Genomic DNA, 12,464 nt, shown 5'->3' with positions numbered 1-12,464 from the left:
CTTTAAAACTTTGTCAAAGAGGAACGTCTTCATTACCCGGAGAGTAATAATAGGAAGAAAGGCATGCAGGAAGGAAGGAGCAAAGAAAGAGCAGGGCAGGGAGGGCAAGGCAAGGGAGGGAGGGAATTTAACTTCTTAAGGCAAGGAATTTAACAGGAAGAGATACTCCTGTGATTTTCAGGATGGAGAATGAGAAAGGGATTACCTGGCCCTGTTTATTTCCCAAATAATATTTTGAGCTTTCATGCCTTCCCTTGGCTGCAAATGGCGTACCTCTGACTGGTTTATTTATTTATTTTTTTAATTGGCAAATTCAAAGCATTTTCCCAAAATCTGCAAAATCTTCACTTTACCCATTCCCATCCCCCAATATAGCAAAGCTTCTATTCTGTAACATCATACCTGTAGGAGGAGGGAAAGAGAAGGAGATGAAGACAGAAATGGAAAAGAGAGAGGAGGAAGAGGAGGAGGAGATAAAGGACATGGAGGAGGAGGGGGAGGAGGAGGAGGAAGAAGGAGGAGGAGGAAGGAGGAGAAGGGGAGGAAGGGGAGGAAGAAGAAGGAGGAGGAAGAGGAGAGGGAGGAGGGGAAGGAGGAGGAGAAGGAGGAGGACGAGAGGGAGGAGGACGAGGGGAGGAGGGGAGGAAGGAGGAGGAAGAGGAGAGGGAGGAGGGGAAGGAGGAGGAGAAGGGGAGGAAGAAGGAGGAGGAGGAAGAGGAGAGGGAGGGGGAGGGGAGGAAGGAGGAGAAGGAGAAGAAGGAGAAAGAGAAGGAGAAGGAGAAGGGGAGGAGGAGGAGGTGAAGGGGAAGAAGAAAGAGGAGAAGGAGAAGGAGAAGGAGAAGGAGAAGGAGAAGGAGAAGGAGAAGGAGAAGGAGAAGGAGAAGAAGAAGAAGAAGAAGAAGAAGAAGAAGAAGAAGAAGAAGAAGAAGAAGAAGAAGAAGAAGAAGAAGAAGAAGAAGAAGAAGAAGAAGAAGAAGCAGGAATGTTGAGGTTCCTCTATGGGGTGCAGGAAGACCCTGCAAAATTCCCGCCCCCACATAAGAGGCAGGAAGAGAGTGGGAATGAGGACAGCCAAAGGAGAAAAAAAAAAGAGGACTCCAAGCTTTTAATTTTCCCCAGTTGGCTCATTAGGGTGCCAAGGTTGGCCAACACAAACACAAACTCTGGCCCAGTGGGCAAAGGTTGGAAAAAGACTTCTGTCAACAGAGGAAAAATATCACTATTGATTGGTGGTTGAATGCTAAGAGAGTTGAGAAGAGGAAGAGGAAGAGGAAGAGGAAGAAGAAGGAGAAGGAGAAGGAGAAGGAGAAGGAGAAGGAGAAGGAGAAGGAGAAGGAGAAGGACTCTGTCAAAGTTGACAAGCCAAACAAATAAGCACTCAGTGCAAATTCTGCAACACAGGAACTCTGAGACCAAAGGACCACAGCAGGTCAAGAAGGAGAAAAGTCACATCAGTCAAATCAGAAATCAGATTTATGCTGACAAAAAGTTTTTTTAAAAAAAAACAGTTGACATCTAGAAAATTCACACATCTTTTCTCTGCGAAATTCTTCCACGGAAAGCCCTGAAGTTACAGCTAATGTCAACCGGGACAAGCCATGTTTCCCCCGAAAGTCTCCAGCTCACATCCTTCCCGTTCGGTGATTCAGCAGCACCAAGCAATGAAAAACAGGATCTGGAAACTAAAGCCATCTAAAGCCAGGAACCCATTTCTGAGTTGAAAAAAATGGCTCTCGCTTAGCAGCCTTCCAGGCAGGAGAAACGGATAAATGAAATAAATTAAAACCTAAAGGTCGGTACTTTTCTCAGATCGTAGGCTTGGTTGATGCTTTCTGGAGAACGAAAGGCAGGAAATCCCTCAAGCCAATCAATCTCCCTCCCTGAGATATTTTGGGGAACTTGCTCCCAAACTTTAAAAATTGCTAAGCAACCGATCCCTATCAGATTCCAGAGAAATGTATATTGCACTTCAGGCAGCCTGACAGCAGGAAAGGAAAATAAGGCAGCAATACCTTTAACGATGAGTTGGGGGATGATTTTCAAGTAGAGTTCCCAAAACTTGCAGGAGAAAAACAAAATGTACCATCCTTGATTCATAATAATAACTTTATTGTCATTGTACGTGTATACGCAGAATAACCATACAACGAAATTCACTTAACACCCAAAGACCAGGTCCAACACACACAACAATCCCCAAACACACACACCCCACCCACCACAAATAATTCCCCACCCCTAAACCACACAAACATCCACGCAACAGACCAAGTAATGCTGTCCAACAGCTCACCGATGGTAGCCCTTTAGTTCATGGTTGAGTGCCATTATAGCTCTGGGATAAAAACTATTCAGAAGACGTGTGGTCCGAGTTTTAATTGCTCTGTATCTTCTGCCAGAAGCAGAGTGGATTTGATTTAAATCGAGTTGATTTAAATCACAATTTAAATCATGATTTAAATCACTAGTAAAAAGGCTTGATTTAAATCAACTCGATTTAAATCATAATTTTTAAAGAGCAACTGTCATCTCTGCTACTCCTTTGACCCACTGTTGACTCACCGATAGTCCCCGTGTTGCAGAATATACAGCCTCCTGCTCCATAACTAAGCTCCGTTTCATGCTGAATAAACTAAATTATTTATGTATCTTAAATAGAAAACTATCTTACCATAGATTTTTACCCCAAAAGTTTTTTATTAAAATAAATTCGATAAAAATCAAAAAAATCCGATTTAAATAAAAAAAAATCTGATTTTTTTTATTTTTTTAAAAAAATCATTGATTTTTATCCACCCTGCAGGCCGTTGATGGGCCACAACACCATGGGAATCTGACAACCAATCAGAGCACAAGCTCAAATTCAAAGCCCATCAGAGAGTATAAATCTCTCCCTCTCTCTCTCTCTCACCCATGTGCCTTTTTTGCCCAGGACCTCAAACCATGTGGTCCTCCTGTCCACCATTAAACCATCTTTCCAAGCAGCCTCCATGTTTCCAGTATCTTTCTCCCCACTTGGAACTGAACCCAAAAGGACATTTCTTCCAAAACACTACAATAGAAAAGCAGGAGGTTTTTATATGGGGCAACGGGACCCAGCTAAATGATGATTGCAACATTCCACGCATCACAATAAAATGTTAAAAAGTGAACACGATTGGTGGCCCCTGAAAGAGGGAAGATATATCAGGGAGCCACAAGGCAGACGACTCTCTCTTATCACCCCAGCCTTTACAGATCTAGTATTATGGGATGGTGCAGATTGGGGAAAGCCGTTGACTCACTCTAGCACTGGGGTCCAGCAACATCTGTCTGTCAGGACCTTAGGAAGCACTCATTACAGGCGTGGCCAAAATTGTGGAAACCTTTTTGGAAAAGTGTATTTTTGAGGTTTGATGGCTAATAACATCACTTTTTTTTTGGAGTTTCAAGATAATCCTATTCCACTGCTGGAATAGCCTGGGAATAGCCCAGACCTTCACCCAATTGGAAATCTATGGATTTTCCGACTAAAAAAACTTGTTAGTCAGAAGGGAGGGAGGGAGGGAGGGACGGAGGGAGGGAGGGACGAAGGAAGGAAGGAAGGAAGGAAGGAAGGAAGGAAGGAAGGAAGGAAGGAAGGAAGGAAGGAAGAAAGAAAGAAAGAAAAGTAAGTAGGAGGAAGGAGGGAAGGAAGGAAGGAAGGAAGAAAAGTAAGTAGGAGGAAGGAAGGAAGGAAGGAAGGAAGGAAGGAAGGAAGGAAGGAAGGAAGAAAAGTAAGTAGGAGGAAGGAAGGAAGGAAGGAAGGAAAGTAAGTAGGAGGAAGGAAAGAAGGAAGAAAAGTAAGTAGGAGGAAGGAAGGAAGGAAGGAAGGAAGGAAGGAAGGAAGAAAAGTAAGTAGGAGGGAGGAAGGAAAGAAGGAAGGAAGGAAGGAAGGAAGGAAGGAAGAAAAGTAAGTAGGAGGAAGGAAGGAAGGAAGGAAGAAAAGGAAGAGGAAGGAAGGAAGGAAGGAAGGAAGGAAGGAAGGAAGGAAGGAAGGAAGATACAGAAGTGGCTAAAATTGTGGAAACCTTTTGGGGAAAGTGTATTTTTGAGGTTTGATGGCTCATAACACCACTTTTTTTTTTTTTTGAGTTTCAATGTAATCCTATTCCACTGCTGGGAGGGCCTGGGAATAGCCCAGACCTTCACCCAATTGGAAATCTATGGATTTTCCGACTAAAAAAACTGGTTAGTCAGAAGCGACCCAGCCATAAAACCCAGTGAATAGAAGCCATCATTCTAATAGCAAACCCTTCTTAAAAGTTATGGCCTTGCATTCTTGATTTAATTCTCTTTCCATTGATATATAATTTGATGGTACTACTCCAAAAAAAAAAAAAAAAAAAGTGGTGTTATTAACTAGTTTTAGAAAATACACTTTTCCCCAAAAGGTTTCCACAATTTTGGCTGCTACTGTAGGTGGAGCAAAATGCGCAATCCAGTCTAAGCATCTGTCTGACTGGACGTCCAACCATCGTCATAATAAAATCTCGACTTCTGACTGGAAGTGAACCAATAACTCCTACAATTCCCTGAGGGCAATGCTATTTCTGCAAGTTATTCAAAGCAACCCGTACCGTCAACAACTCCCGAAACAGTCTTCAAGGGCAGATCCACAAAGTGTACTTTGCAGCAGTCTAACCACAAATGTCCCTGCAAGGAAAACCTTGCAGGAAAAGCTGCAGGAAAACCTCAGCTGCAGTTCCCGACCTCCTGAAGTCTCAAGTGGGAGAAGTGAATCCAGAACAGCTCCTTGACTTACAACAGTTCATTTAGTGACCCATTTAAAGTTACGACGGCACTGGGAAAAAAAGCGACATGATCATTTTTCACACCTTTGTAACATCCCCCCATGATCGTAACAATCAAAATTCAGGCGCTTGGCAACTGATCCATACTTTTGACCGCTGGTCTTTCCCAAGGGCACGCGATCATCTTCTGCAACCCATTTTGACAAGGAAAATCAATGGCGTAGCCAGAATCACTCAACAACGGCATTACTAAGTGATGATCCACTTAACAACGGTGGCAAGAAAGGTCGTAAAACGGGGCAAAACTCGCTTAACAAATGTCTCACTTAACAACAGAAATGTGAGGCTCAATTGTGGTCATAAGTTGAGGACTACCTGTTTTAGCTGTAATTTAACCTTGGCAGAATTCAGCTACTGGCTAAGCCGAGGAACTGAATTTTAGGGTTCACGGGAGGCCGAGAAAAACCCAACGTTTACATCCACCAGACCGGAGGTCTTCAACCTCAAACGCTCAAAGAGCCCTTTGGACCCGTTTCCCACAGAAAAGAAAACACCGGGAGCCACAAAACCCTTCCCGTGCCTGACTATTTCTCGAGCGGCCACAAAACTAGCATCTGTAGTTGAATTAAATGTTTTGTTTTCTTCTAAAACTTTTCTTTTCTTGGATTTATTCATGGTTGGCCTACCGGGGTTGAAAAGCTCAATAAATCGTGTGCTGGCGGGTGTCGCACAATTGGCGGTTGTGACGCATATTTTGAGTGACAGGGAGCCGCAGCAGAGGGGTGAAAGAGCCACATGTGGCTCCAGAGCCCCAGGTTGCTGACTCCTGCACCAGACTAAACAAGGATTAAGAACGGATCCCTGGCAAAGCATTTACAAGAAACCAAGGTTCAAAAACAAAGTTGAAAGACACAATTGACCCCCCAAAAAAAGATTTTGGCACAGAGATCGCTGGGTTAATTTCTGTTCAAGGGGTGACAGCCTGCAGTCTTTTCTGCACAACTGGAAGGAACACGAATCGAGGTGTCCCCTCTTCTTGCCCTCCGCCACTCCGAGACATCCACGCAGAAACTTGCCTTGGGCTCTTTCCCTTCCCATGATGATCCACCCACTCCACCCTCTCCTGCCCCAGGCAAACCTGGGAGAACAACAGAATAAGATAACAGAATAAGGGACCTTGGAGATCTTCTAGTCCAACCCTCTTCTTAGGAGACCTGCCTATAAAATTCTGGATAAATGGCTGTCCAATCTCCAATGTTGGAGCACCCACGATTTCTGAAGGCAAGCCATGCCACCGATTAAAGAAATTTCTCCTGAATTCTAAGTTGCTTCTCTCCTTGATGAGTTTCCACCGTTGCTTCTTGTCCTGCCCTCAGGGGCTTTGGAGAATAGCTTGACTCCCTCTTCTTTGGGGCAGCCCCTGAGATATTGGAAGACTGCTATCATGTCTCCCCTGGTCCTTCTTTTCATAAGACTAGACATACCCAGTTCCTGCAACCGTTCTTCATATGTTTTAGCCTCCAGTTCTCGAATCCTCTTTGTGGCTCTTCTCTGCACTCTTTCCAGAGTCTCCACATCTTTTTTACATCGTGGCGACCAAAACTGGGTGCAGGATTCCAAGTGTGGCCTTACCAAGGCCTTATAAGGCGCTACTAATACTTCATGTGATTTTGATTCATGTCCTTCCTTTCTCTAGACTAGCCATGCCGAGTTCCTGCAAGTGCCTGCACTCTCAAAGATGGTTTTTTTTTCCAAGTAGCAACTGGACTAATTTTTTTCCAGGGGAGGGGGAGGAGGGGGTGGAGGAGGGGTGGGGAAGAGGAGGAAAGGGGTAGAGGAGGAAGAAAAGTGGAGAAGAAGTGGGATGGAGAAGAGGAGGAGGGGGAGAAGGAAAAGGGGGAGGAAGAGGTGGGGTGGGGTGGGAAAGGAGGGGGAGGAAGAGTGGGGAAGAGGTGGGGTGGGGAAGAGGAGGAATGGGAGAAGGAAAAGGAGGGGTAGGGAGGGGGAGGAGGGGGAAGAGGCGGAGGTGGGGTGGGAAAGGGGAGGAGGGGGAGGAAGAGTGGGGAAGAGGTGGGGTGGGGAAGAGGAGGAGGAAGAGGAAGAGGGGGAGAAGGAAAAGGAGGGGGAGGAAGAATGGAGGGGAGGAGGGGGAAGAGGAGGAGGTGGGGTGGGAAAGAGGAGGGGGAGGAGGAAGAGGAAGAGGGGGAGGGGGAGGGAGAATGGAGGGGAGGAGGGAGAAGAGGAGGAGGAAGAGGAAGAGGGGGAGAAGGAAAAGGAGGGGGAGGGAGAATGGAGGGGAGGAAGGGGAAGAGGAGGAGGTGGGGTGGGAAAGAGGAGGGGGAGGAGGAAGAGGAAGAGGGGGAGGGGGAGAAGGAAAAGGAGGGGGAGGGAGAATGGAGGGGAGGAGGGAGAAGAGGAGGAGGAAGAGGAAGAGGGGGAGAAGGAAAAGGAGGGGGAGGGAGAATGGAGGGGAGGAAGGGGAAGAGGAGGAGGTGGGGTGGGAAAGAGGAGGGGGAGGAGGAAGAGGAAGAGGGGGAGGGGGAGAAGGAAAAGGAGGGGGAGGGAGAATGGAGGGGAGGAGGGAGAAGAGGAGGAGGAAGTGGAAGAGGGGGAGAAGGAAAAGGAGGGGGAGGGAGAATGGAGGGGAGGAGGGGGAAGAGGAGGAGGTGGGGTGGGAAAGAGGAGGGGGAGGGGGGGAGGAAGAGGAGGGGGTGGGAAAGGGGAGGGTCAGGAGGGGGAAGAGGAAGAGGAGGGGGGAGGAGAGAGGGAGGAGGAAGAGGAGGAGGGGGGTGGGGTGGGAAAAGGGAGGAGGAGAGGAAGATGAAGAAGTCATCCCAGAAGCTTCAGGATCTTCCCTGACCTCTTCCCAGGGAGGCGGCCCTGGCCAGACGTCCCCAGCCCGGCTCGGCCTCTGGCGCTTCTGCCCGGGACCGCCTTCTGCTGCCTAGGGACGCCCCCACAAGACGTGCCCGGCGATGCCCGGAGCCCCTTTTGGGCAGAGGAGGGTCCGACTCATCCCACCTCGCAAAGAAACCTCCCCCCCCCCCGCTTCCCCAAGGAGGGAGGCATCCGTCCCAGCCCACCTCCGCCCCCATGCTCCCCAGTCAGGGCGGCTGGGAATGATGGGGGGTGCAGTCCAGAACTCTCTATCCTCCACAATCAGAGGCGGCTGGGAATGATAGAGGGTGCAGTCCAGCCTGCCCAATTGGCCCCCAATCAGAGGCGGCTGGGAATGATGGGGGCTGCAATCCAGAACTCTCCATCCTCCCCAATCAGAGGCGGCTGGGAATGATGGGGGCTGCAGTCCAGCCCTCTCCATCCTCCCCAGAGGCGGCTGGGAATGATAGGGGATGCAGTCCAGAACTCTCTATCCTCCACAATCAAAGGTGGCTGGGAATGATAGGGAGTGCAATCCAGACCTCTCCATCCTCCCCAATCAGAGGCGGCTGGGAATGATAGGGGGTGTAATCCAGACCTCTCCCTCGCCCCCAATCAGAAGCGGCTGGGAATGATGGGGGATGCAGCCCAGCCTGCCCAATTGGTCCCCAATCAGAGGCGGCTGGGAATGATGGGAGGGGGTGCAATCCAGCCCTCTCCATCCTCCCCAATCAGAGGCGGCTGGGAATGATAGGGGATGCAGTCCAGCCTGCCCAACTGGCCCCCAATCAGAGGCGGCTGGGAATGATGGGGGGTGCAATCCAGCCCTCTCCCTCGCCCCCAATCAGAAGCGGCTGGGAATGATAGGGGGTGCAATCCAGCCAGGCTCTTTCCCACACAGCCCCTCCCCGCGCGCGCGCCCTCCCTCTCCCTCTCCCCGACCCCCGCCCCACACTCACTTAATGCGGGACCCCATGGCGTCGGAGGGCCCCGCATGAGCCCCGGGCGGACTGGCGGGCGGGCGGGCGGGCGGGCGGGGGTCCCGGCTGGAAGGAAGGCGGGGGGGTCAGTCACTCCATGCCCGTCCGGAGGACTCCGAAGCTGAGGCGCGACCCGCCGACGGACAAGGCGAGCGGGCAGCGGAGGACCGGAAGCGCGCGCGCGCGCGCGCGGGGACTGCTGGGAAACGTAGTCTCGACGCCGGAAGGCTCGCCTCACCCACCCACCCACCCCTCCCCCGATGAGGGGGTCGCTACGCCCCCCGCCCCCCGCTCCAACACACACACACATATACACACACTCCTCCGCCCGCCGGCCCGAGCAAAGAGCCAGCGTTCCCCTGAGCGCGTGCAGAGTGCCTCTCCCGCCCACCCACCCCCCACTCTTTTTTTCCCCCTCAGCTGTGGGAAAGAACTACAACTCCCGGCGTCCCCAGCCCGCCGGGGTCGACCGCTCGATGGGGAATTGCAGCCCGGCGCGCGTTGAAGGGGCGAGGGGAAAGGGGAACCGGGGGGTGCTGGGAAGTGTAGTCTTTGCAGCGCGCGCGCGGCCCCCTCCCTCTCTCCCTCAGGGAGTGGGCGGCAGATTAGGGGACGATGAGCTTTGTAGTTACCAAAGGCCCGCGGCTGCAACTCTTTGCCGAGGCTACAAATGTATCGCCGGTTTTATATTTCTTTGATATTGTTTCCAGTTCTTCATGTAACAAGGCAGAAGGGATGTGAAGGGAATGGAAACTGTATCTATCCCCGGCAAGATTGGCAAAGATGTATATAAATTTCAACCCGATACGTTGGAAATGTCAACAAACACAGGGAACCTTTTATCATCTCTGGTGGCTTTGCCCCAAAAATTTAAAAAAATTGGATAAAAATTAGAACCTGGATAATAGAAATAACGGAAGGAGATATTGAATTAAAACCTGAAATTTTCCTGTCAGGTATACTCAAAAAAAAGTAGTAGGAAGGAAATAATATGTAATTATTAATATTATGATTAATTATTACACATTAATAAATATGTAATTACGTCACATATAATCACGGCGGCCAGATTAACTTTAGCTCAGTCTTGGAAACCAGAACAGTTGCCAACAGATCAGCAAATAATTCAAAAGGTATTTATATGCGCAGAAATGGATAGGCTAGCTTTAAAATTAAATGATAAGGAAGATTCACAGTATTTGAAAATACGGGACAGACGGTATGATTGGATTAATCAATGGGAAAAAAAGGTAATGTCAAATATAGTAGGAAATCAAAGGTAATAAATACACACTGTCATTAAGATAAAAGAAGCAAAGGGTATATATATATACACCCTTTATATATTTGTATACTTATATATATATTATTATATTTTATATTATATATATATATATTTATATATAATATAATATATATATTTAATATATAAATATATTATATTTGTATACATATATATATATGTTTTCTCAGGTTTTCACGGGTGTTTGTATGTAGGTCTTTGGTTATTCGGGTCTTCTCCCACATAAAATTGGAAGTGTCTTGGCGACGTTTCGACGAAGTCTCATTCGTCATCTTCAGGCTGGTGTTCTCGGCTTCGTGCTTCCAGGAGCAATGTGAGATGAGACAGCTGCGATCTCACATTGCTCCTGGAAGCACGAAGCCGAGAACACCAGCCTGAAGATGACGAATGAGACTTCGTCGAAACGTCGCCAAGACACTTCCAATTTTACGTGGGAGAAGACCCGAATAACCAAAGACCTATATGTGTGTGTGTGTGTGTGTGTGTGTGTGTGTGTGTGTGTCTGTTATTATATATTATAGACAGGTAATCCTGTTTGTTAGTTTGTTTATAAATCATTTTGAATGTCTTTTTAGAGTTAAGAACTTTTTGTATAACTTTTATCTTTTTATATTGAATAAAGTTTGTTTTTAAATCAAAAAAAAAAAGGAAACTCATCAAGGAGAGAAGCAACCTGGAACTAAGGAGAAATTTCCTGACAGGGAGAACAATTAATAATTAACAATTATTAAATTAAAACACCTTTGAGAGTGCAGGCACTTGCAGGAACTCGGCATGGCTAGTCTAGAGAAAGGAAAGACATGAATCAAAATCACATGAAGTATTAGTAGCGCTTTATAAGGCCTTGGTAAGGCCACACTTGGAATCCTGCACCCAGTTTTGGTCGCCACGACGTAAAAAAGATGTGGAGACTCTGGAAAGAGTGCAGAGAAGAGCAACCAAGAGGATTAGGAGACTGGAGGCTATAACATTCAATGAACGGTTGCAGGAACTGGGCATGGCTGGTCTAGTGAAGAGAAGGACCAGGGGAGACAGGAGAGCATCTTCCAATATTTGAGGGGCTGCCACAGAGAGGAGGAAGGGGGTCAAGCTATTCTCTAAAGCACCTGAAGGCCAGACAAGGAATAATGGATGGAAAATGATCAAAGAGAGATTCAACCTGGAAACAATTCATTTAGTGACGTTCAAAGTTAGGACGGCACTGAAAAAAAGTGACTCGTGATCCTTTTTCACACTTACAACCGTTGCAGCATCCCCAGAGTCACGTGATCAAAATTCAAAATTCAGACGCTTGGCCACTGGTTCCTATTTATGACGGTCGCAGTGTCCCGGGGGACACGTGATCCCTTTTGCGACCTTCCGAGAAGCCAAGTCAAGGGGGAAAGCCTGATTCACTTAACCAATAGGTGACTCACTTTTATCAACTGCAGCGATTCATTTAACAACCGTGGCGAGAAAGTTGGCAAAATGGGGCAGAATTCACCTAGCCGATGTTTCGCTTAGCGGTAGAAATCTAGAGCACGGTTGAAGCCGTAAGTCGAGGACTACCTGTAATCGGTGGAACGGAGTTCCATCCAGAAGTTGTAGGTTCTATATCAATGGAGGTTTTTTTTAAAAAAAGAGATTGGATTAAATCTAAAATCGTATGGAGTTTCCTGTTTGAGGACTAGAAGACCTCCAAGGTCCCTTCCGACTCTGTTATTCTGATATCTGGATGGAAACGTTTCCTTTGGGTCGGAACGGAAGATGATGGCCCACGCCGCTTGGGGAACGCCTGATGAGGAGTAGCACCTGAGCGTGCACAGAGCGCCTTCCCTTGCTCCCTCCAGCAGTGCTCCAGGGAGCTTTGCATTCAGGAGTGGCGGAAGGAGGAGCCCACCTTGAGGGAGGGCCACCCCTTTATATTAAATTAAATACAGGAAGTTCTCGACTTACAAGAGTTCGTTTAGCGACAGTTCAAAGTTACAATGGCACTGAAAAAAAAGGGATTTGTGTGACCATTTTCATACTTATGACTGTGGCAGCATTCCCAAGGTCTTATGATCAAAATTCAGGAGTTCTCTCTCTGTTTTTCTGTTTCTCTCTCTCTCTTTCTCTCTCTCTCTCTCTCCTCTCTTTGTCTCTCTTTCTCCTCTCTTTCTCTCTCTCTCTCTCCTCTCTTTCTCCCTCTCTTTCTCCTCTCTCTCTCCTCTCTCTCTCTCTCTCTCCTCTCTTTCTCCCTCTCTTTCCTCTCTTTCTCTCTCTCTCCTCTCTTTCTCTCTCTCTCTCCTCTCTTTCTCTCTCCTCTCTCCTCTCTCTCTCCTCTCTCTCTCCCTCTTTCCTCTCTTTCTCTCTCTCTCCTCTCTTTCTCTCTCTCTCCTTTCTCTCCTCTCTTTCTCTTTCTCTCTCTCTCCTCTCTTTCTCTCTCTCTCCTTTCTCTCCTCTCTTTCTCTCTCTCTTTCTCTCTCCTCTCTCTCTCCTCTCTCCTCTTTCTCTTCTTTCTTTCTCTCTCCTCTTTCTTTCTCTCTCTCCTCTCTCTCTTTCTCTCTCCTC

At 47.8% G+C, this 12,464-nt stretch overlaps 1 protein-coding gene across 4 annotated transcripts in view; it reads right to left on the bottom strand.

Moving 5' to 3' along the window:
- The window catches only part of DENND1A (DENN domain containing 1A), a 266,239-nt gene extending 257,400 nt beyond the window's left edge, over positions 1 to 8,839 (bottom strand). For 3 of the 4 annotated variants that reach the window (XM_087879478.1, XM_087879480.1, XM_087879479.1), the window contains exon 1: positions 8,609 to 8,837. In XM_087879478.1, the coding sequence (XP_087735604.1) occupies positions 8,609 to 8,625 (17 nt within the window). In that variant the 5' untranslated portion in view covers positions 8,626 to 8,837. Of the gene's footprint in view, positions 1 to 8,608 lie in introns of all 4 variants that reach the window. The other variant, XM_087879481.1, reaches the window with a different exon arrangement.
- Between the last annotated feature and the right edge of the window lie 3,625 nt (positions 8,840 to 12,464).

Source organism: Pantherophis guttatus, chromosome 16 (genome assembly GCF_059756535.1).
Source record: "Pantherophis guttatus breed Tessera chromosome 16, ASM5975653v1, whole genome shotgun sequence".
In the NCBI taxonomy this organism is placed as follows: Eukaryota; Metazoa; Chordata; class Lepidosauria; order Squamata; family Colubridae; genus Pantherophis; species Pantherophis guttatus.
The sequence above is the reverse complement of the archived record's forward strand: the minus strand, read 5'-3'. Positions and strand labels throughout refer to the sequence as shown.